At 38.1% G+C, this 26,680-nt stretch overlaps 1 protein-coding gene across 3 annotated transcripts in view; it reads left to right on the plus strand.

Moving 5' to 3' along the window:
* The window catches only part of baiap3 (BAI1 associated protein 3), a 52,195-nt gene extending 45,239 nt beyond the window's left edge, over nucleotides 1-6,956 (plus strand). For all 3 annotated transcript variants that reach the window (XM_077213411.1, XM_077213412.1, XM_077213410.1), the window contains 4 exons: nucleotides 581-701; nucleotides 2,807-2,930; nucleotides 3,025-3,230; nucleotides 5,356-6,956. In XM_077213411.1, the coding sequence (XP_077069526.1) occupies nucleotides 581-701; nucleotides 2,807-2,930; nucleotides 3,025-3,230; nucleotides 5,356-5,459 (555 nt within the window). In that variant the 3' untranslated portion in view covers nucleotides 5,460-6,956. The remainder of the gene's footprint in view (nucleotides 1-580; nucleotides 702-2,806; nucleotides 2,931-3,024; nucleotides 3,231-5,355) is intronic.
* Nucleotides 6,957-26,680: the final 19,724 nt, after the last annotated feature.

The raw sequence follows: 26,680 nt of genomic DNA on the forward strand, positions 1-26,680 counted from the left end.
AAAATGTCTGATCTGAACAGACAGCAAGTTAACTTGTGATCATTTTTTTTCAGTGTTGAATACAAAATAATTGTGCCTTCAAATTGTCTTATGTGAGTAGCATTTTCTAGCAAGCTTTACTTCATCAATAGTAGGCCTACAGAAAATGCACTCAAAGTAATTTTTTTCTGAATTGACATGCCTGGATGCAGACGGCCATTGAAAATTCAGGCATCATTTTGGTTGTTGACATTGAAGGCTGAATAATCCAAAACTTATCCATGATAACTTTATACATGAAAGATACATTCAGGATTGCTTCAAATGTTGGTCACAAAGCAGTGGACCAATCTCAGAAAGTAGCATCAATTCTCTACCTACAACTGAAGACAATCTTAATCTGTCACTGACAATGCTAGGTTGTAAACAAAAATGTCATATCACTAGCTTTTAAGATAAAAAAAAAAACTGTCACTAAATTCAATTGTAGAGTCTCAACCTTGGCTAATGTGTTATTAATTCTAAACTAGAAACCAATTTTATATTTATTACTGCTGTGATGTAGACAGCAATCTTAAACAAATTCCCATTTGCTTTACAGAGAATCTTAAAGCACAGTCGCTTCGGACGTATCAGTGTGAAGTGTTACTATGATGCCCCTGAGCAAAGACTCACTGTAGAGATACTGCATGCAGCTGATCTCATTGCCCTGGATGCCAATGGTAAACTCCAATTACACCAATTTGCAAGCACTACACACACACACACACACACACACACACACACACACACACACACACACACACACACACACACACACACACACACACACACACACACACACGTACATACACAAATTGGGTTTACATGTTTTATGGGGACCCTCCATAGATATATTAGTTTTTATACTGTACAAAACTATTTGAGGTTCGGTTTCTAGGGGGTAGAACTAAGAGGCCTAACCCTACTCCTAAAACTACCAATCATAGAAAACTTTCTGCATTTTTACATGTTAAAAAAATAACAGTGTCTAATATGATTTTTAAGCTGTTTTCCTCATGGGGACCAAACAATTTCTCCATATTTTGTCCCTACAATGTAGGGAATACCTGACCTCATATATAGTAGCAGCCAAAATTGATGTCCAGAGGGGATATTTGCACAATATTTGCTTTCAATGAGACTTTCAGGTTCTATTAAACTATCAAAATATTAGGAGTATGCACTAAACTAAGGTATTAAAATGACAAAATAATTTTTTAAGAAAGGCAATCTCCAGCATACATTTAAATATAAGTTTTATTTCATTATGCAAAGAAAGAAAAAGGCATAGCAAAACAAAAAGCTTACAGGAAATAAAGCATACATTGACTACAATGCAATCAGTTATTAATATTCTCTTGGTTCTTTGAGTTTGAGTTTGTTGCCCACCCTTGTTTGTTTGAACCGTGAGAGGCGGCAAAGCTTACGCTACTCATACATCCTACGTCATACAGTGCTACTCTTTTGGCGTAAGTCGACTTGCGTAGGCCGTCTGCCAGAGTCGATAAAGTTTTAAATATGGATATTTTTTTCCAGTCCTCAAGTTCTTCACAAAATTGAGATTCATTGGAAGATCTGCATGACTAAACCCAGGTTTATAATTTCCCAAATGTTTTCAATGACATCAAAATGCTGAGCATGAACACTTTCGTTGAGCACAACTTTGTTGCATTTGCAATGTGTTTCGGATTGTTATCATGCTTGAAAATACACATTTGATCTTCATCTATTATTGGTCCATTTTCAAATTGCCAGCAACTTTGTAGATCCTTCCAACACCTGCTGCAGACATGCGTCCCCAATACCATTACCACGTAATAACATCTGATAATATAGCGAATACCTGCCATATAGTTATTTATTGAATTATGGGCTGGGAATAATGAGTGAAAGATTGGTATGACCACTTGGCCAAAAATTATGTCAGCACAATTCCGCATGTTTTATTGTGTCATGGTAAATGCTATTTTACACTTCAGGCACAACGTCACAACATGCATACAAAATATTTAATAGAATAATATTTAATAAAAAGTTTGAATTAAGTGCAAAGAAGCCAATTTTCCTAGGTCAGACATCACTTTTGGCCACTACTGTATCTACTATATGTTATTTAATTGTGCATGATCATTTCCCAATCTTTAAAAACACTACTAAGGAACACTGTTAATTATTCAGCACTTCTCAAAATGATTATCAATCTTTCATACTGTTTTATAGCTAAATAAAAAAAAATGCAGAGGACAGTGATGTTTTCATAATTGCGACTGATCTTCTTTACGGCAAACGTGATTTCACCAAGTCCAACTTTCCAATCAGATTTGAGGGACAAATTTACAGTTTCTGTCAAGTTTAGGCTTACAACCAGGGTTAGGTGTTTCTACATCAGTGTTATTTGCCTATCATTTCCCTCTGATTTTAGGGATACATTATGAGAAGGTTTAGGTTTAGGGGTAGGGATAGGGCTAAGAATAATTTTTAGTCAGGAATGTTGTACCAGGATCAACAACATCTGTTGATCCAACAACATGCATTGCTTGGCAAAATCACAGTGACCCTTCTATACATCAGGTCTTTCTTATGTATTTTAACCATTTATAGCCAGTTATACATCACAGAGACGGTGTTGCATTGTGTGTTGATTATAAAGTACTGAAAGTTCCCCTAAAGCTTTGGCACTATTCCTTGGCTTCCATGCAGGCACTGGTATTTCCTTCCAAATCTAGTTACTTGCTTAAATTTTCTGTTGTTTATTGGATTTGTCTCCTAATTTCTGCTTTCCTAGGCCTCAGCGACCCGTTTGTCATTGTGGAGCTGTGTCCTCACCATCTGTTCCCCATGGCTCGGAGTCAGCGTACCCAAGTGAAGCTCAAAACCCTGCACCCTGTTTTTGACGAGCTTTTTCATTTGTGAGTACCACAACAACTGCTCACTTGAACACTTGCTATTAACTTTGAGTCCCAGTACCTCAACAGCATTTTGATTCCATTTGCTCCATCACAGCCATGTCAGCCCTGAGCAGTACAGGCACAGGTGTGCCTGTCTGACCTTCACTGTGATGGACTATGATTGGTTGTCCACTAATGATTTCGCTGGTGAGGCTGTGGCCCCATTGAGTGACTTCTGTTGGCCGGGCAGGCCAAGTGCCACACCTGCTGGAAAGACCCTTCAACCCGTCATCCTGCACTTGTCCCGCCAAAAACCAAGCGGTATGATAACATCTCTGATGTATCCACCTTAAGAGTAAAATCAGGGGTACTCAACTGTGCTTCAGGAGGCCCACTGAACCTTCCAGTAGAGTTTAGATATTAGCTGGATCAGATGTGTTTGATTAGGTTTGAAGGTAATGGTATACCTTCAAGTCATTCTGGTAAAATTCCTACCCAATTATGTCGTGATTACAGCCGTCAAGTGATTTTGATCTGAATAAAATAGAAGTGTTAGACAATTTCATATTTCTTTCTCATTCTTAATTCCTGACTGACACAGGAAGCTTTTCTGCTATAAACTGCAACTGCTGCATAATTGATACTTTTCTTTGTGTTTTACCTTTCTCGTGCTGCTGTTTGTCTTGCAAACCTTTTAGCTATAAACCAGCAAACGGTTGCACTTGTAGAGTACTTACCTAAGAAATTACTGGGTAATATAAGGTAACTACAGGGGTCAAGGTAAGGTTTAAGAGTAGGTTCAGGGTAAGTACCTAGTTATTACCCAGTTATTGTAATCACTGTATAAGTACATCATACCTATATGGGGAACAGGATTGCAGAGTATGTGAGTGGAGTGGGAGCGGAGCGAGGAATGGAGCGTTGTGATTTTGAATGGTCGTGGTTTTCGCTCGCTCTGAGAGCGCTCCACTACCGCTCCATCACCGCTCCATCGCGAGTACAATTCATGTCAACGGCTCATTATAGAACTGCATTTTTAGTAAGGATTCACACGTTAAACACATTACGCTAGCATAATACAGATGGATCACTCAAATCAGAAAAAAATGTGAAGGTTATGATGACGCCGATGCACATGAGTGGCTGCGGGAGGTTATAGTTCTCAAGCCTACTGAATATGATCGGGCAACACGATCTCATGATTGTGCGTATCTATAGCACAAATTCTATTTCTCGTGCCATTTATACGCCAAAAAATAGTTTTTGCGTGCAAATGAAACACACTAAACCCCGATTAGGGGTGTGAAGTGCGTGCACGTCATAAAGTGCATATAATATGCATACGAAAACTGCGTATTATAGGCTATGCAAGCAAAAACTATTTTTGGCGTATAAATGGTAGAGAAATAAAATTTGTGCTATAGATACGCACTTTCATGAGATCAGGCTGGAAATCTAAGAAATGTAGCGACCCAGAGATAAAATAACTGATGAAAATGTAGTTATTTTCTTCTTTCCAAACAAAATGTGCTGTGCAAAAAGCAGCAATGATATTTAACTTATAATGCTGATAACCATGTAATAATCATAGCATGTCATAGGAAAATTTTGCACACTATCCAATAAACCACATTGAAACTATTCTCCTAATGTTGTTTTTTATTTTTATTTAAAATGCCTATATATTATGATGAGGAGAAATTTTGTGAGATTTCAAAGCATACTTAAATACTTTATTCGCAATTTCCTCTGTGAACGATGACGGAGCGGTGTTTCTGATATCAGTGAGCAAGGAGCGGGGAGCAGTAAATGTGAACCCGGAGCGGAGCTGGAGCGGAGTGATTATTAAATGCTTGGAGCACAGAGGGAAAATTGTTGCAACTCCACTCACTCACATACTCTGCAGGATTGTCAAACAAAGTGCTATACCCAACTAACTTTATCACTATCAACATAAGACAAAAAGTACACAAACTAAACTATACAGTCAGCATTCACAATTATGTCCTTGTACTCAATAACAGATAGTTTCTACACTCATTCTTGAATTAATTGTCGCACTCTTGACTTTGAAAGTCAGCCTTGAAAAAAAACCCAATTTTGCATAAATATCTTGTAAAAAAAATATTTTTGACATGACGTAGAACAGTATAAACTCAAAATAAGTGACTTTGTAGAAACAGGGTTGAGCCCAATGGAATAATTAGGAGTTTTACAGTAAATATTACATTTTATTTCAAGACTGATTATTTCAAGATTTCAGAGAGAAATGGTGTACTTGTTAGATTTCATTGTTTTGTCAGCATTGCTTGGTGTTTAGTATCTGTTACAGCCTGTCCTCTTGAAAAGATTTCCAATTACATGTGTCCTTCCCTATCGAGAGGTCTGCCACCTCAACATTCTTGTTGCTTCTGGTCTGATGGATTCATTTCTTCTTTTGATACAGAGAAGCCCATCATGAAGATGCTGGAGGCGAGAACGGGAGACAAAGAGGCTCAAGAGTTTGTGCGAAAGCTGAAAGAGATTGAGAAGTCAATGGAGGAAGAGTAATGTGTCCCAGTAGTGCACGTATTTCTGATGGTGGTCTTTTTTTACCTGTTGTACTATGTTTACTCTTAATGCAAACTCTTTTAAATGTATTTTTCACTGTTGTCCAGAAGAAAAAAAGGTGAGGTAAATGATCATGTTTAAAGATCAGTATTTTATCACTGTTCAGCACTCAGTGTGCTGTGTTTTGATGTTGAAGCCCTCTGATGGAGCTTGTTGTTCATAGAATTGTATGAATTTAGTAGTAGAAAGGTCTATTTTGAAAGAAACATTTCTCAGTTGAATTGAATTCAAATGCTTTTCTGAGCTATAGATTGTGACTTGAACTCTGAAAACCTTGAACTTTGAAATAATTAGATATTTACTTGAGGATTTTCAAAAATGCTACAAAAGAAACTGAATTTCTTTACATGTAGCAGTTTTGCAAGGCCACGTCCACACTGCAGACAAATACGGTTCACTACCAACAACTCCTTTTCTAAATCAGAAAAGGTATGATATTTACAGCAAAACTGGTGCCAAAAGTGATATATACTCTTTTTTACAGAATACAAAAAATATATTTTTGTATTCTGTTCAAATGGAAGATATCCACTTCCACATTTAAATGCAGTTGTCACTCCCAAAAGTTTGCAGTGTGTATGTGGCCTGTACGTGTAGCAAGAAAGGCAACAGAATATGGACGACTTTTCCCCATGTAATCATACAGCAGAGCCGATACCTTAATGTTTACCTTATTAAGTGTTCTCTGTTCGCTTTTATCAAGGAAAATACTTTCAGAAAAGTCCTTTATCTTAAACGGTGAATGTTCAGTATTTGTCCTTGAATCACACTGGATTGTGTTGAGATTTTATCGTAACATTTCTGTAAGATGTCGTCTTTCCTAAAGAATGTATTCGTTTATGCCAAGTGGTTCTTCAATTTACGGGTTTAGTGTTCAGATGGTTCTCTTCTCTTGTATTTTCTCTGCCAAATTACTTGTTTTTATTGCCAGTCAACGATTAGGTTAAAAAAAAATAGAACTTTTTCACATCGAAAAGGCTTTTCACCCACCACGTTTTGAATGTCTTGCTATTTTTGTGACATGCAGAGTTTATTGGCTTTATGAACTCTTCTTCCACATCCCCCCCATCTGTACATTATGAATAGCTCTCAGCAGGCAACTTCCTGTTCAGCTATTATAACTTCAGCCTGTTACTTTTCCTCAGCAGCATCTCTCCTCTTCTGACCTTCACACATCTCATGCGTTATTCACCTCCTGGTGAGTGAAAACCACCAGAAATGAGCCACTCGCAAACAAATGAAGGCCAAAGCCTGCTGAAACATACCCGGCAACACTGATATTACTGCTTCACTTGAAACATGTGATGCTCAAGAATGTGATACTGTCAGCAACTCTCTGTCTCCTTTGTGACTCCAGTAATGGTGTATATGGTGTGTGTGCATGCACGTGTGTGGCTGCGTGCACTCTGAGTTCAATAAAGAGATAACGATTAGAAAGAGACGTGTTTATAATTAAAACAAGTTGAATCGGAGAGACCCGTTTTGCGCAGATGCTGTTGTGACATCTCATCTCAACAGCGGAGCCGTCTTCATTCCGCCTCATTATCACTGCATGTTTTCAAAGACACTGCAACTGATTCTCACGAGTTATTCCAGGTACTTAAAGGGATAGTTCACCCAAAAATGAAAATTCTGTCAGTATTTACTCGCCCTCATGTTGTTTCAACCGCGTAAGACCTTCGTTCATCTTAGGAACACAAATTAAGATATTTTTGATTCAATCTGAGAGCTGGATCACTCCTTCATAGGCTTCTAAGGGATTGAAATTTGCCGGCCCCCGAAGAGTTATTAAAAACATTGTTAAAATAGTCCAAGTGACTAGAGTGGCCCAATCTTAAGTTTATCAAGCGTCGAGAATACTTTTTGTGCGCAGTAAAAAACAAAAATAACGACACTATTTCAACTATTCATGTCCTTCTCTCTGGGCCTCGAGTCAGTTCACTAGTGTAACAGCGTAAGCTTCTGTTGTTGTACGTCACACGCATCACACACGTGATCAGCGTCGGCCAATAGTGAGTCTACGTGTGACGTAGCTCTACGCAATCACACTACGTTAACTGACTCGAGGCCCACAGTGAAGGAAATGAATAGTTGAAATAAAGTCCTTTATTTTTGTTTTGTTTTTGCACACATAAAGTATTCTCGTCACTTGATAAACTTAGGATTGAGCCACTGTAGTCACTTGGACTATTTCAACAATGTCTTTAATAACTTTTCGGGGCCGGCAAGTTTCAATCCCTTAGAAGCCTATGGAGGAGTGATCCAGCTGTCAGAATTAATCAAAAATATCTTAATTTGTGTTCCGAAGATGAACGAAGGTCTTACGCCGTTGGAACAACATGAAGTTGAGTAATTACTGACATAATTTTCATTTTTGGGTGAACTATACCTTTAACAAATAATACAATATGATCTCATCTGCTATATAATACCATGATTGCTAGTACATTCAAATTCATATTTGTTACACACTAGAACTTAACAGTAGCAGAGTTTTATACCCCTGCTTTGTTTTAAAACTTAAACTAAATCTCTTGGTGGGTTAGGTTGTAAAAGTAAAGCATAGTTTGCTTTAAGTCTATAAATGATCTATTTTCTGTCTGTCTGTCTATCCATCCATCCATCCATCCATCCATCCATCCATCCATCCATCCATCCATCCATCCATCCATCCATCCATCCATCCATCCATCCATCCATCCATCCATCTATCTATCTATCTATCTATCCATCCATCCATCCATCCATCCATCCATCCATCCATCCATCCATCCATCCATCCATCCATCCATCCATCTATCTATCTATCTATCTATCTATCTATCTATCTATCTATCTATCTATCTATCTATCTATCTATCTGTCTGATGTTATGGTAGTGAAAATATTACAGTAAAACACTGAGGGAGGGAGTCACCACCAGGTGTCCCCACAGATTTCAGTATTACTATCTTTATTTCTTTGACCAGACACTAGATGGCGTATTAAGAGGTGAGATGGATCATTTTATTTTAGAGTAAAGAAAAAGGTCAATTATTAAAAAACGTTGAATCATTACTTATAAACTGCCAGGGCTCTTTAAGGGACAGATAGCAGTATCATAAAATGGCATACCTCCCACTAGAAGAGGTGGGAAGCTAATCTCTGTTGCATTGCAGCATCATAATTATGAGCACAGAGAAGACACCTATACTCATTAACTCCAGTTATTATACATAGTTATTATACTTCTGAGTTAGCAGTCCTCGTTCAAAACTAGCATGGCAACATTGCTTCATATTGTTTACAATGTAGCCTATCATTAGATGTCGTGGTGTTTTAATACTGCTTTGACTTTAAGGTGTATTGTGAAACCTCTAAGCACGTGCATTCTGGTCATAGAACATCTTTAGCGATAGCCTATACAATGCTTAAATGCATTTTATCTGTTTGAGGCGAGTGAACACCACAAACATGTCAAAAACATTGTTTCACCCTGAAAAGTATATTTGTATGTATAAAATGATATAAAAATATATTATTGTTTATTATTATAACACTTACGTTATATGTTAGCTTTTATTATTATATGTATAGCTTAAATTGTATAGTATTTATAACATGGTAGAATTAGTATGTAATTCACACATCACATGTGTATTCAAATGATAAATGTGCAGGTACCATTCTTATTTTTAATCCTTGTTTATACATCCACACCAGCATTTCTCTGAGTTGTGCACTGAGATCAGCCTGTGCTGGAAACTGACCTGAAAGGCCCACTTTTGTAGTCTCCTTCTCCACATGTTTGTGTCCTGGCAGCGTGTCATAAAGCCAGCCATGGGCTGTTAAGCTCTAAGTGGCTCCTGCTGATGGTCAGGCTCTGGACTGTCACACCTGGTGTGTGGGCCTGGCTGGACCTAGCATGACATTTACTGACTTGTTCTACATTGTCACTGTTCTAAATGAGCCCTTTCACTGCAAGTCAAGTCAAATCACCTTTATTTATATAGTGCTTTATACAATGCAGATTGTTTCAAAGCAGCTTTACTGGGATAACAGAAAAATGATTCAATGATTTCGGCTGTACAGCAGCTCTAGGAATAAAAGTCATTGTTCTGCTGAAGTCAGTTCAGTGTTCCTTCAGTACTATTGTAAAGATCATCAATTATTAATTTTGTTCTTTAATCTATAAAGCAGTTCTGCAGAAAACAGGCCTACATTGTCAGCTGTCTTCTAAAGCAGCATCCATAATGGAACCTCATTGGCGAGTGATTTGGAACTCTCTACATTGGGAACAACTCAAAATTAGCATTCTGTATGTAAGACTTGGCTCACAATTAACACCAAAACCCTGACTGAACAATATTATAGAGTGGCAATACAATTAAGAGCACTTCTTTTCCACAGGGAAACTTATGGCAGTGCATTGCGGGATTCCCTACTCCCCAGAGAATATATGCAGTGCTTCCTTTAAATGCTGCCTCTGTAGGCAGTCAACTACGATTTGGGAAAGAGCAACTGATTTCTGTTCTAGTTTGCTCACTGACTCACTCATTCCCTTAAAGCGCTTGTTCACTCACACGTTCATTCGGATGTTCTGGGAGGATATAGATGAGATCCACTGATGTCACGTACAGGATATCCTTATGACCATTACATAACATTATTAACACATAACAAGTCGTGTCTGGTGGTGGGGGGAGGGCTAATAGCATTTCCATTCCACTTGTCACACACGTTAGTCATGATGGACATCTCCTTACACATAGTCCTCATCCAACCTGAACTTCCTGGATGTAGTCTTGTTAAAGGAGACAACGTCCCCCCGCACTCGCTCAGGGGCGGTGAAGACTCGGTCCTGGATGCGGATTTCTCTGTGGGGGAGCGTGGCCCTCTTCTGAGTGATGGCCCACATGATGCTTGGGAAGCCTGCTGCAGAGTAGGAGCTTGCTGGGGAACCGTCCCATACCGCAGAGGCAAGCTAATGAAGAACAGAGGGTAGATGAGGAGAGAAGTGCAGACCCAGTGTCATTCCTATAAATATTACATAGAATGACTGATGAGAAGCAGAGAACGAGAGAGTGTTTTATAAGATGGAATGTGCTGATAGGAACGCTCACGCCCTGCTGAACATCCTGAATTATTATACATCCAGTCCTCCGTCTTCACAAACATGAGTACATTCTTTAAACTACCACATTTTGGTAATCAGCACTTTTTTGTTTCGTTACGACTCATTTGGAAAGTTTGATTTCATCCGTTAAAGAACTGTTCTTACGTTATTGCTGCATATGCTAATGATTAGCACAGAAAATCTTCATCCCTGAGTTTGAAAACATTAGTGAAAATGCATTTACTCATTTTTAATGCCCTAGCAACGGAATAAATGTTATGTAATTGTTACGCAAAATATTTTCAGACCGTTTTGAAATAATAACGCTTAAAGATTAGTTTTGGAATGTGTTAGCATAAAAATGTGATAGAACCCACAAAGCACTGTGTGCATCGAGTAAACTCCATTAAAATTACATTATGTAGTGCATAACTGAAGTTGTTTGCCCTTGAAGGGCCTGTTCTGTGTTCACAGAATCCATTGGCAAAGGTTCCTACAAGTCCATTAGAAAGGGGTACATGCGATAGGCATTTCAAGTAAATTTATATAAAAAAAACGTAATTATAAAATGTTTATTTGCAACAATTATATTAACAGCAATCACAAGAAATTCCTGTTGATGCCGCACTGAGCTGTTATGGTAAAATTTAAGGCGAAGATAATGAGGAAATTGCGTTCGCTGCGTCCGAAATTGAATACTTCCCTACTATATAGTATGCAAAAAACAGGGCCGTGTGCAATCCATGTGTATCAGATGTGGGCCGACACTATGTTGCTGTCTGGGTTCATACTACCTGGGTCATTTCTATAATTTTTTTTTAAACAACATCTTTTTTTCCCCTAAATTCCACACATCATTAGGCACATATCAAACCTCCAACAAATCATATTTTCCCACCTCAGGCATTAAAGACCTCTTATTATTTTCAGTTTTTTTTTTTTTCAGATTTAAACACATTTTATTCTTAACCCCATAATGGACAAAATGTAATTTGATTGATTAAAAAAGGATTTTATACAAAACTTGTCATAAGACATCTAGCCAACCCATGTATCCCTCAAACATCTACAAATATAACATTTATGTTTAATTTCACATTTTCATGGGATTGGAGTTAAAAACACACAAATTGTGTGTCTGTGGTCTCTTTAATTTTGTAAAAATATATACATATATATCAATTTACTGTTTGTTGTTTACAATTTACTTTTACTGTAATGTTTAACTAAAACCCCAATTCTATTGTGTTAGCCCATAACATATCAGGTCGTAATCAGCAAGAAATTCCTTCATTTTTTATCATCTATTTTTTCCCAAAAAATATTAATGTGGCAATGTTGAGAATAGTGTGACGGGGTTGAAGACTGTAACAGGTGTGAAGGGAGACATTGCCTTCAATTTTACATTTAAAATTTTGTCTTTCACTTATATTTTTTAACGGTCGCAAAGTAAATACAAATTCAAATGTAGTACCTACTTAGACAATATGCAAATTTGGATGCAGCAGTTCTTTATCAAGCCAAATGGCTTCATTATGACACACAAGTGACCTTCTCCCTCCAAAGTCCCCACTTCAAGGGCTCTGCCCTTCAGAATGAGTAGAGCATAGGGATGCACCCTTCCAATTGGAATTTGATGTGTTTTCCAATCTTTTTTTTACAATGTGAGGGAGGAGTAAAAAATTAGTTTCTGTGGAATATGCAAAGACAACTGTAAAATAAAGATAGATTAATTTCACAGAAAAGTGTAAACCATGCATCAAAACATTGGCTAAAATAAAAATATGTTCTTTCCCTGCCATACACAACTCCTTTCCTGTGGCCTCATGGGACAGTAAAGTGTCCATTAGATGTTCATTTCAAAATCTCACCGGAAGTTTTTTTTTTCTTTTCACCTACTCCATGCATATTTGTCGGTAGCCGTTGGCTAAATTCAAAACAGCATACTATCTAGCACTCCTGCCATATTGCTCTTAAATTTCTTCCAAATATTGAAAATATACTTCCAGGTTATGGCAGAAATATTAAGAGTAGGATGCTTTTACTGTATGGTATTCAGAAATCAGCCATTGCTTTGTTAAACCACACAGCAACTCTGACTCAGCCAATAGTTTCACCAACCAATGGCAAACAGCGGGAGTTTGGGAAGCCTGTTTAAAAACAGCCTTTGTTTTTGTAATTACATTTTGTGATGCTAGTAGTAGCACAGACATTATCCACTTCACTTATATAAATAAGATATTGACAAAAAATGTTTAGTATATTTGCGTTTCCGGTTTTGTTTTTTTAGAAAAAGGGCCTAAGAGAGGAATGCTGGAATGCTGGCAAAGATCTGTGTTCAGGGGTGGGTCTAAGTTTGGATCTGGCTCTGTCAGGTACATTTAACAGCGCTCTGATCTCACATCCCTTATCTATTCTCACACAGCCCTAATCCTCCCACAGAAATGTAGCAGTAAAGAGTTTCATCAATAGCAGGCCAACTCTCTGCGGCCCCACCACATAGTTACACCTGCACGTTCCTCTGCTTCACATGGGCAGCCTGCACCAAAGGATTAGTAATGATATCAGAGGGGATATGTTTCCATTCGAGATTTATGCATGCTGGGCTGTCAATAACAGCAGGGTTCACTTTACTTCTCTCATGTTAAAACATGTTGACTAGAAGCCGAACTTCTAGCCGAAGACTAGAAACTCTCACTGGGAAGTTTCAGATTACCAGCAAGTCAAAGCAAATGCCTTCAAAGGCACAGAAAACTGATCTGCTCATAAAACAAAAGGTTTTGCATAGCTCACCGAATTTATAGACAGTATAGAAGAAATTGGACTACCCCATGAAAATCATGCTGACAACGGAAAGAAAGTTTATTCTGCCAAAAAAAGTTGTGTAAAATATTTTGCTTTGTACGAGAGCACATAATTAGAATCCCACAGATAAAAGTTGGAAAGAGGCACCTGTTGAAAGGACCTTTGGCTGAAGGCCACAGGTGGGCTGCAGATTGGAAGTGGCGTCAGGGTAATTAAGCAGTTCAGAAAGGGAGGTTGGGAGAGCTGGGGTGAGGATAGACCGACACAGAGACTCCTTTGTGGCTGCCAGAGCTCCTGTCAAAGGGAGCAGAATGATATTGGACAGCTCGCCCTTGAGGAATGCAGCTGGACCGGCAATGGAGGCTTCGCTCAACCCCGTTCCACCGTCCCTGTCCCTCTTACCTTAGAGGACTTCTGAAAGCGCAGAGTCATCTCTGGTGAAGTGAAAGAAAGTTCAGTGTGTAAAATAAGAAGGAAAGTATAGGTTGCTATTCTAACTACGGCATATTAGGAGGCCAAATCGTTAAGCAACAACATGGCGAAAAGTAGTCCCACTGGACAAACAGAAGTAGATCATCATCTATGTCTGTTTTTCCAGTTGCACAGGTTGTAAAACAATACATTTTCCAAACCACTTGTCCTATGTAGTCCAAATTACTTGTGGTCACAAGAATGCTACAGCATCTTAGGTCATAGAGAGGGAAACATCCTGGATAGATGGCAAATAACACATATAGCAAATAGTGTATCCAGTTCACCTGTCCTACATGTCTTTGGATTGTGGTGGAAACGGGGTCAAACCCACGCAAACACAGGGAGAACATGTAAACTCCACACAGAATTGCCTCCTGGCTTAGCTGGGACTCGAACCAGGGACCTTCTTGGTTTGAGTGTGACTTTCGAGCCCGTTCTCATCCTTTGGCGGCATATGTTATGCCATATGACAAAACGGCGAAATACTACGCACATGGCACCCTTTAGCGTGAATATAACACGCGAACCCAAGGCGTCATAAAGTTGACTGGCATCCTTTAGCGTGAATATGAGACGCAGACCCTACCCCACACCTAAACCTACCCATCACAGTGCGTGTTATATTGACGATAAAGGGTGCCATGTGCGTAGTATTTCGCCGTTTTGTCATATGGCGTCACATATGACGCCAAAGGATGAGAATGCGTTAGACTTTCTGTAATCGGACAAATCCTAATTTGCTATTTTGACCATTTAGAATTTAACTTGAAATTTTACAATGAGTTTTCCTGAAACAAAATTTTCCTGAGTTTTCCACATTGCTCATTTAATTTCACAGCCATTCATCATACTTGAATGAAATACGAAATCCCAACGAAATACTACTGTGACCTACTAAATTATTACTGATAAATCATTGTCTATCAATAGAGATTACTGTACATAAATATACAATATACCTGAGAATAATTTCCCCAGATAACATTTTTTAGCAATCAAGTCAGACCTAGCGATGTCAGATTACAACTGAATGTCCCTTTTGATCTAATAATTTGTTTGAGATTCAGTTTGATTCATCTGGACAGTTTACTCACACGCTGAATCATTTGCAGTGGTTTCTCACAACGAAAAAATAATAGGATACTTTATAGTATAGCAAACAAAACTGTCATATGTCTTTTATTATTTGCCGATGACAAAGCAGGTCTTTATTGCACAGCAGCTTGTAAACTACTCTTTACTGCAGGCAAAGACAATTTAGATACATATATCTAAAACAGTATCAATAAAGGGTCTCTGCCCTAGTACAGATGAAAGACTAGAAATGCCTCCGCATGAAACAATATGTTGGGACCTTTTATGGGAAGGGAAGACTGAACACCCCAGTACTAATATACAGTATGTAACAAAGACCCATTAAACACTGTGCATTACAGTAACATCAAGTCAAACAGTATTCAACAGAACACATGATGAAAATTACAAAGAGCAGCTGACACTACTGTAGAGCGTCAGGTTTGGGAAGTGGAAACAAGTCATCCCTGAATACAAGCATTGCATTGTATGCATCGAGCTTGGCATTTCTATATTATGGCCTCCCTAGCAGTTTACATAGACTGTATGAAGACTGTTAGCGACCTTGATACTAGAAGACTTGCTTTTCTGAGCATTTCTGGAACTCTTGTGTCCAGAAATATACTGGCAGGGAATCACATGAGCCTAATCTGATTTCTTTCCCTTATCCTTGTGTTTCTGCTGTTGGTATTGTTTTCTGAAACAAAATGGCGTAACGCCAGTGTCGTAGAGAGGAGCCAAACAGTCCATACGTTTCATAGTCTCATGGGCCTTTAGCTTGTGCAATTAATTAGCTAAGGTTGGCTCTCTTCCTTTGGTGCAATCGAATTACATCAGATTGGCGGACTCATTTGTTTTCCCTGCCCTCAGCCAAATTTGGGCTCCACTCGCAATTTTTTGTGTGGATAAAATCAGAAAGGCCTTCCCAACAAAAGTAGGGGATGGACTGGGAGTGACGTCAACCCACTTTGGGAGCATTTTCTGAATCCTGAGATGTTCATTTTGGGAGCGCTCTAATGCGGTGGATGTTTGTTCTTCTGGGTGGAGTGGAGGGGGAACTGCAGAGTACCCATTATTGTGGTGAGGCTGGGCCACATCAACCCTCTATTTATGCCTACAGCTCTGTATTCTGAGACATTCTGCCTCCTTTCTCTGCAGTCTCCTCACACGCACATCACTGCTCCAGCAAGCAAACCTCAGACACTCACGCTCAAATTACAGCAAGTGGACCAGAACTTTCCTATTGACTTCCTGTTGAGTTCACCCAAAAATAAAAAATAAAATCAGTCATCATTTACTTACCCTCATGTTGGTCTAAACCTGTGTGAACTTCTTTCTTCTGTTTTTACCTGCAATAAAGTTTTCAGTCTTCAGAAATGATGCAAAGTTGTATAAAGTAGTCTGATTCAAGGACAAATTGTTATTTTGAGTCTTTCTAATCCTTTTAATGAATTAGTTGATCCAGGCAAAACCAATCTGAATCATTTAAGGCATATAGACTTTTATGATTCTATTTGGAAGCTCGAAAGTCCTCATTCACTACATGAAAAAGATCAACCAGTACATTTCTTCAAAACTAATACATTTGTGCTTCATAGAGGAAATAAAGTCATGTAGGTTTGAAATGACATGTGGGTGAGTAAATAATGCCAAATTTACAGAATTGACTTTATAGGTTGACTAATCCTTCAATGTTTCTATTGACCTCCTAATATTTTCACAATTTACACCCAAAGATGTTGATTAGCTATTCATTGGCATAACATTGAATTTGAAATTTCTCATTACAAACTCAGATACGAAATTCCTTATACAACAACAGTTAACGTAGTATAACTTGAGCCATATAGTCATACATCAAGAAGAATGGGCTATAACAGAGACTTCAGGACATATTTGAACTTGTCTATCCTAATTTAAACACCTCCTATTAGTTCCTCTTCTATAGGTTTTCGATCTAAAGTAAGGACAAGGGTAAGCAAAGAGAAGCACAAGCTTACTCAGCACAAGGTTTAATTGAATGTGAAGGACCACCGCACTTGTGTTTGCTTACGTCTGTTCCTCTCCTGTGATGCACTAATACCATCAGAGGCTTAACTAATACAGCAGTGCCCCCCCAAGATCCAGTGACGCTGCACCGCAGTAATCTATACTTCATTTCCTATCATGACTTTCAAAAGCCGGGCATTTGCCGGTCAAGTGGTCAGTCGTCGAGCCAAAGTGTCCACAGCTCCTTCCCTTTGATGTCTTTCACGATCAGTGAAGTAACAAAGAACATGGTAGCCATGACCACCAGCAGAGAAAGAAAAAGAATGCCCCTGGTCGCCATGAATGCTGTCTCTCGGTTCATTTGGAGGTCACTGGAACTTCTCACTGTTCCACTAATGCACAACTTGGCACATTCAATTTATACAATCAAGCTGTAAGAACAGACACTTAGACCATTAGCGTTTTAAAGCCTTTAAATCTTCTTCAAAGCTTGACAACAAGCAATATAGACCTTTATCATAGAATAATTCAGACAAATAAACCAAGATAATTAGTTCCAGGCCTAAATGAATAAATTATTTCAAATTTGCCATGGAGCTGATGGTTTTACACCAAACAACTTGGTTTACTCATTACAGAGACGGTTTCTCACCGAGGCTTATTGTCTTGCTCAAGGGCACAGTGGATGAACTTCTATTCAATCATTCACACTGATTATCAGACTTGGCCTTGTGCTACTGAAAATACAACAGCTGAATACCTATATTGTTAAGTGAAGCCTGTGGGCAGTGAAAAAACTGAACAAGGACATGTGGTTCATCATGACATGTGACTCAGATGGTGGCGATATTCTGCATAGTGGCTTTGATCTTCTTTGATACAGTTTTTATGAACTTGTTCAGGTTCTGAAGAGCCCCCAGGGTTACATAGAGACTTATATTTATGAGGTCTGATGTAATTAAAAAACACAAAAGTTCCATAATGTCAATGATAATTGCAAAAACAGAACTTCACACATTTTTAAATACAAATAAGTCAATACTTCAATACACTGACAGGTTTGAAAAAAAAAAATAGCCTACAAATAAATAAAATAAAACCTACAAATTTATCTTTTTGAATCTTTATTGTGTTTATATATATATATATATATAATGAAAAAAAGCCTATCATGATATAGTTAAGCAATATCCCACAATTAACAAACGCAATACCACATGAGTGCTGTTTTGTCCCGAATAGCAAGAGTTCGAATGAGATATAGATTTTATACAACCGTTCAATAAATAAAAAGTTAATATTTCCATGTTAATAAAAAACTATTAAATGTATAGTTCACCCAAAAATAAAACAAAATTCTAAAGCGATTTTTTAAAAATTCTATTTAATGCTTTTCTTATTTAACACAATAATGACTTTAAATGATCTTTTGGGGGTAATTTCTCAGACTAATTTGATGTACAGTCCTCATTAAATAATTTGTTGAATATTTTATTTAATTGTAATTATGTAATATATATTTTTATTAAGATTATGAATTAAACTAATAAACAAATAAATGTATAGTTATCATGCAAAATAATAATAATAATAATAATAATAATAAACATTTATTAACTGGAAAATGGGCAGGTGTATGTGAGTGATATCACATCTTATCTATCCATTCCCCAAACCACTTGTGCTTTTCAGGGTCCCAGGCCAAGGGCAGGAATACATCCTGGATGGATGGCCAGGGCTAACACACACATTCAAGGTGATCTCACATTCAGTGAAAAGAATGAGTACAATGAGTACAGAGTAGGCAGACCAGTCTAGGCAGATTGTCGCCTGTAAATCAAAGTGCTAAAGCTGTGTTTATTGGGATACTTGTCAAGCACACACAAAATATCAGGTCTGAATAATTTCAGGTGTAATTACTATCATACGACTTCATTAGATGTGCCATAAAATGTCCCCTGGTGTGAGGCGCAGGCTAAAAAAAGAAGAAGCCATCTTTCTTCTTTCCCTCTGACCTCTATAGCTCCTGGTCAGCCAGTTGCTGAGGAACTGTGGGAATGCTTGTAGGGAGACTTCCCACTTGGGACATTAGAGTGTGAGAAACACAAATTCCTCAAGGGTTGCTGGTCATGAGGACTTGTGGGTACAGTGTTCTTGTATACTAGGGCTGGTCAGTACGTCAGCAACTCTCTCAGGCCCTGTGTGTCGAAACCACACAGAAAAAGTAAATGTTGCCCTCACACCCACCACTCAAAAACAACCCCTAAACCAACCGCTGCCATTGGCTGCAAACAGCCTGGCAGGCAATGTGGCCTGTACACTCCACTACAGGAGGTGAGCAAGTGGAGTGTTTTGATGGGTGCTGACCAGCTGTTAAAATGTTGTTTCAATTATTTCTGTTCAAAGTGCACAGAAACAATGTTTCAACAACATGCGGCACTGTCTCAGCTGTTCCTCCTCCCCTGTGAACTTCTCTTCAACTCTCATGTCTTTATTGTTCCTTCTTAAGTATGGCATTTAATGGATGCAATTAATTTGTAGAGGTGTTTGTTAAAGCAAGCATTACTATTGGTATTGGATTTTCTAAAACCCCTAATCCTAAATAATAAACTTTGGCATGTAGTTAATCCCACATTAAAACTGACACCTCAAACAGAGCAGCGTCTTAAGGTGAGCTGTGCTATTATTTTTATAAGTGACCCGACCTAAACAAAAAGATGTCATGGACTTATATTGAAGTAGGGATCTGAATGGGGTGGTGATGGCGCAGTGGATAAGACACATGCCTTTGGTGTGAGAGACCCAGGTTCGAATCCACTGTGAGACACCAATGTGTCCCTGAGCAAGACACTTAACCCCTAGCGCTACTTGCTCCGGAGGCGTGCGTCCTCTGAAATATAGCAATTGCAAGTCGCTAAATGAATAAATGTAAATGAATATCACGGACGCTTGAGGCTGGGCTCCTTTTACTAAGGCAGAGAAACCTCTTGGAAGCCACCAAGAACCCTCTAGCAACCGTATAGCAATGTGCTCAACCATCATGACTGTGAGTTTTGGAGGAAGAACTACTCACATTTTCATTTCCTCTGCCCCAATCTACTTCTAATGCTCCTCCCATCCCTCAGAAAATGATGGCTAAGCGCTCTTTTTCAAGACTCAAGGCCTCATTTCGATGCAGTTCTTGATGTCCAGTTCTGATTTGTTGACTATATCTGATTTTCTTTGACGACCAGCTTACATTTTCTTTAAAAAAACACCCATATCCGATATCTGCATTTATACACTTGGCGAAACAACCCAAGGTAGATGTACTGACCCGGAAAAGCATAAGCCAAAAAGGAAGAAAAATGACTCTATTTACAATGGATGCAGATGAAATGATAATACAAGCTTTTGCTTTCCGCACCATCTTAAAAACTATATCGATATTTTATAGATATTTTTAATATTATCTCATAATTTGGCAGCCGGCATATTAGGCTGCTGTCACTTCAAGACCTGACGCACCATTATACTGTGACTAAATGTAATTATGACCATTATACTGTTTTATAAAGCCATTATTTTTGTCTTTATGTGCCCGTACCTTTATGTGCGGGGACAAAATCTGTGGGAATGAATAAAATGTTGCTCAATAGTGCAATCCCTCGCCAAAATTCAAGCCCTGTTAAACCAACAATATTCATCCGGAGCAAATGAACAGCGTGAGGAAAGGGACGCGGGATTGTGTGTCAACTCGCTGTCGGAGAGATTAGAGAGTGAGAACTCGCAGCTGGTATTGTGTATCCTGCCGGAGAGTTTCAGACATTTCAGTATCGATATGTATCGAAATATCATTATGATTCATACTAGATTACATTAGTTTATTATTTCAGATGCCTTTTTAAAAGACTACAATTCTATTAGGCCTATTATAGAAAATTCAACCCGCCAAAGTGGCTAGTAGGAGTGACTGCGCTACACGCAACCACTGAAATCCACCCGCATTTGAAGGGTGTAAATGTCAAGCCCTGGTGACAGATACAGAAATGAGCCCCTTGCCTACACAAAGCTTGCCCCTTTTCTGGCACTGCTTTGGTATGGAAATGCTCTGTACAACTAGAGAGAAAATTATGACTCCTTCAACTCTCAAAGCTCTGTCATTTACTTTCATTGCATGCTTAAAGGGATCTTGTTTCGCTCCTGTAATGTTCCCTTGCTGACAAACTGGAGCTTTAGCAAACAGTTTTCTTTCATAGACCTGTTTACACACCGCCATCTATCAAAAGCAGGAGCCTTGTCAAAAAGGCAGCTCTCTGTGAAATTAACACAAGAACTTTGAGCAATCTACCATTAATTGCAAATACAGATCAGGTACATTTCACTGGGCAAGATACATTTAATCTACATCGTCACGCCATCCATCATGTTCAGACACTCAAGGTTATGCTAACAGCTCTGTTCTCATGTCATTTTAGTGTCCAGCAACCATAGAGCTGAGGTTAAAATCTACAACCTTCAACCCTGGCTACTATCCAGTATCCAGCAGAGTTTAGCTACAACCCTATATCAAACACACCTGAACTAGTTTGTCTGACATGTAAAGTGACCAATCGTAGTTCTGTTTTGTTCAACGTCATGTTTAGAGTCGTGTATATGTCGGACTGGCAAATGCCGCAGATATTTCCTTCTCAGTAAAGGACACACAACTAATACAATGGGATCACTTGGAAATCAAAAAGGTTGTCCAAGCATTTTTCCTTCAAGCATTTAGAACTTTTCCCATATCCTGTTGGTAAAAATGCAAACACATCTCTTTTAAATTCAACTGAGCAGCACAAACCAAACACTTGATGTCTATACTTTTTTTTTTCTGTGGACTTCACAGACTGTTTTTTTTAATCCAGTATTTAGCGTTCATTGCTGCAGTATCTGAACTTTTAAACGCGTCTTTGTTTCCTGACGAACCGTAAAAGATCGCTGCACACTATGGCTCCCCGACTTTTGCCTTCACGAAATTGTTTCCAGTTTTGTGTGCCAAATGCATCAGACGTTCAGCGAACGAAGTGTGGGCGGTCCGTGGGCGTGACTTCTGAGGCTGAGACGTTTCACTAATGGGAGAAAGTCTCAATGCAGCCAACTTTAAGAGGAAACTATCAACTCCATCAGAGGTTACTCCTGATGTAACCTTTGTTAAACCTGGGTTTCTGACATGCACACATAAAATTAGCGTGTATGTGTGCGAGTTTGGTTCTAATCAAAAGGGAGATGTTTGTTTGGTGAGCACCGCCTGCGGAATACGAAGCCCAGCTGGGAGAGAAAGTAGATCCAGATGCCTGTTAATTGATAACATCAGCCTCAGCCTGCACTGTCCCGTTGCTCTTCTATAGCTGTCAGGAGGCACATCAATGTCGAGATACAACCGCCAAATGGTCTCTTTTGTTTCTTTCTTTTTTTTCCCCTCTGTTTTTCTTGCTCTGCTCCTCCTGGTTCCATTCAATTATTTCATTACTGCACACTTTGTAAACAGCAGTTAATGATCCAGACACACCATTCGATGCAGCTGGAGGAACAAACAATGTTTGCAAAAGTCTGACATCAGTAAAAAATGTAGAAATTCACATTTTTTATTTTATTTTTTAGAAAATATTTTTTGCTAATTACATTTTCAGTTTGTATTTCATTTTGTTTTACTTTATTATTTTACTTTATTGTTTCATTTCATTTTACTTTTTTATTGCATTTTTATTTCTTCAATTTTATACTTGAATTTCATTATTGTCTCTTAATTTATTCTATCTTGCATTTATTGATGTGTCCCCCATTTTGCATTAATGACTGCAGCACTAGTGAAAAAAAAATAGAAATTTAAATTTTTCTTATTTTAAACTAAATGTTTTCATTATATATGGTTTTATTAGATTTTTTATTGAATTAAATTTGATTTAATTGAATTGATTTGAATCTAATTTAATTATATTTTCTCAGTATTGGTTGTGAGTTGACACGGTTTTCAAAGTGGTCTCATACTTTTAGGCCCCACTGTAAATTTAATGGCAGTGTAATATGGCAGTGTAACACAACTTTATATCAAAAAATTAAATGGAAAAATAAATGGAAAATAAAGTGTGTAATTAACTGTTTTTATTTATCAATGGGGGACTTTTAGATGAGGAAGTCCCGGCACGGCTGATTCACCTAATGGGAAATGCTACGGAAAAACACATTAGATTTTCTGCTTCTCTGGAATCACTCCATGAAAAAGCAGGCCGCAGGCTAAAAGCTTTCCAGGGTAGGAAAAAAGTGCCAATGTCTGCCTTCATGGTTTATTTGCTTTCCCTGAAGCAGAGGTGCTATGACATTTTAACATACTTTACTGCAGATTACAACCACAAACTGTCTCATACGCACACAAATGCACATAAGCAGATGACTTTACTGACACACATTATTGCTCATTAATCAGTTCTTCTTTGGCAAAGTAAAACTTGCTAGTGGCTGATGTCTGCCAACGGCACAATGAGAAAGCAAAAGCAAAAATTCTGCCTTGGCTGACTGCACAACCCCGTCTGCTTCTTTTTAATTGTCCTAAACATGCAGTCATTTTAGGGCAGAGCCATTAAGGAAGATTATGAGCATAAAGATACTGCTTGCTCAGTATAGTGTACATAAATATGACAACACTTTCCCAGAAAACTGGAGGTTTGTACTAAAACGAATTTGCTTGAAACAATTTGCAGACTGGTCTTGCACGAGAAGCGGATAATATTCTATAAACAGGGGTCATACATGACTCAGAGCTGCTATAAGACTGTATTCATTACATGTAATCATGCAGTTATTGTGTGAACTCTGGCTGCGTTCCAGCAGTAAGCGCTGCCAAAACCTTATGCATCACTTGGCGAGGAATCTTTCAACAAAATGATTTAATTTTCCCCATGCTTGTCATAAACAATAATGATGTCCACATTCGGATTATGTTCACAATGCTGAGAGAGACAAAAAAGAAAGAGGAAAAAAAATGCTTTCAGTACAATGGAGAAAAATAATTTGCTGAGACTTCAAAATGTCTTTGAAGGTTTGTCGTCCACCATTCACTGTAGGAAAAATTGTGTTGACAACAACAGAACTTTAAGTTCCACATTGCATGCAACACTCATATGAGCGGTTTCATAGTCAGAGCACACAGCATATTTAATATGACACAAACAGAAATGGTGGAAGCACGGTCTGTTCGAATTGATACTTAAATTATTGTGTACTTGGATGTCAATCATACAGCCCACAAAACATTTTCAAGGAATTTCCAGAGGGGAAAACAAATTGTACAGTCAATGTTTCATTGGTTGAAAGATTGAATCAGAATAATTGAAGGAACTGTTCTTTTATCCCTCACAGCTTTCCTTTTGTTCACATTTAATTAAATAAGGGTGTTTACTCTGAAGGCTTATGAAGAAAACATTGTGCTCATAGAGAAAAAAAATCAAATATGAACACAGTGAGAGTTGAAATGAAATCATTGTGTGAACATTAACAATGAAAAGCTAACATACATTTTGGTAACTTTATTTAGTTGGTACACTTTAGACATTCTACAAGCTAGTAACTTTGCAACTACATGTCAACTAACTCTCATTGGAGTATTAGTAGACTGTCTGCTTAATATCTGCTAACACTTTATTTTGATGCTCCACAACAGACATTCTGACTATAAGTAACTTTGCAACTACCTGTCAACTTATTCTACAAACCCAAACCCTAACCTAACAGTCAACAAATACTCTAATGCGAGTTAGTTACATGTACTGTAGTTGACAAGTAACTTAGTAGAAGGTCAAAAGTGGACCATCGAAATTGTGTAACCCCAACTTTTACTATGTGTTATTTGTTAATTTTTTTAATTTATTTAATTATTTACACTTTAAAAACTATTTATTTATTCATTAATTTTTATACATATTCCACCTATTTGAAATTAAAATAAAAATTCATGTAACAATCCCTATTTTCTGGTCTATGTTTTTGCTGCTAAGCTAACAAATTAATTGAAGACTAAATGTTTGGAAGTTTGTTGAAAATGCTTCATCATTCTGATAGAAAACAGACACAGCAGGGTGGATGCAATAGTTTTGCTAACAAGTTACAATCAATGCTGTGTAGTCATAGTTATGATGTGTGTCTACGCCCTTCTTTGGAGTATTACCAACTCTGCTGACATCAAGTCCTGTTGGGAAAACAGAGATATTGCCTCATGCTGATCAACTTAAGAGAGTCTGTAACAAATGTTTCAATGATCATAACATCATGTATCAAAACAAAAAGTGAAGGACAAGGTCAAGAACTGTCATTCTCCTAGTTAGATACTAGCCCTCTTTAAAATGAAAGTTTTCATCATAGAGAAGATGAAAATATTTTTTTTCCAGTTTCAAATTTCAGTGTTTTTAAATGTTTAAGATGTTGGTGTTAAAGCTGGATTAATCCCAAAGTGTACTTCAGCCGTCCGCTCGCTGTACGTGGTGTAATTTTTGTCATAAGGAGGGTCAATGCGGACACAAAAGGTGAGCCGAAAAAATTAGGAGCCAAGAGGCCGTTTTTTTAATGTGTGTCAATGGAGGAGCTTCACTATGCTGAATAAACCACTTTTGTTAGGAAATAGGGTATCATTCAATAAATTGACATCCCATCGGCTAATCTTAAACATGTTGGCTCTAAGAAAGTTGTTTTGTATTGATCTATGTTTAGTTTACACCGAAAAAATGCAGTTTTATAAGAAAAGTCACAGACAATTGTGTGACGGGTATGATTCAGTTTACGGCACTTCTCATTAATTTCTATGGTATCAGCAAACAGTGATTGACTGTTGCAAAACTCTAAACGAAATTCAATGACGTCAAGGCTGATTGGTTGTAATGCGATTGGTTATCAAGGAACACTAGATCCAATTTAGCCATATGCTTTTTCAAATGGTAGTGCTACAGACTTTCATATCTCCCAATATCTCTGCTGCAGTCCAAATCGGCTGCACGAGCTCTGATCACAAGCTGTTTCACCATTGGCCGGATTCACCAAAGACAACAATCATGTGTGCTTCAAGTTTATTCTGGCACATTCAGCTCAGCTGATGCTCACAAATTCATGTAGTTTCAATAAAGTTGAACTTTATGACATACACTGCACACACTCACACCCCACACTGTCTCTTCTAGTTACACTCAAAAATTAACATAATTCGCATTTTAGCAATGGGTCAGTGTAATTTGCGTCGTAGAACATAACGTCAATGTTTCGTCGAGTTATGTTTATCACAGGCTTTATTTTGCACATAAATAAAACTCCATTTCAAAAATTTTATGACGAAAACCAATGATGAATTAGTCTTCCGGGTTCTGACGTCATATCTGCACCACTCTTTAATTAGGCCATCCACGGACCCTCCTGATGACGTAGATTATGTCACATGGATAGCACCGTTGCACGTGCGAGTGGTTTGAGCTTTGAAAACAAAAGTCCACTGGACATTTGTTTGTGAGCAGGCGCTGAACGTGTCTTTCCACACTTACGGCAAAGGAGTATACTTTGAAAGTCTCCATCCTTCTTCAACTCTGCGTGAGTCAGAGTGGACCATGGAAAATTAAGTTTACATGGGGCTTTACATTGCACAACTTTTAAAAATTGTATTTACTTGAATCACCGAAAAAGCCTGTCCTAGAGTGAAACTGATCTCAGGCACTAAGCTAGGACGAGA

This window comes from Siphateles boraxobius, unplaced genomic scaffold (assembly GCF_051911475.1).
Source record: "Siphateles boraxobius isolate OS27281-9 unplaced genomic scaffold, OSU_SipBor_1 66, whole genome shotgun sequence".
Taxonomy (NCBI): domain Eukaryota; kingdom Metazoa; phylum Chordata; class Actinopteri; order Cypriniformes; family Leuciscidae; genus Siphateles; species Siphateles boraxobius.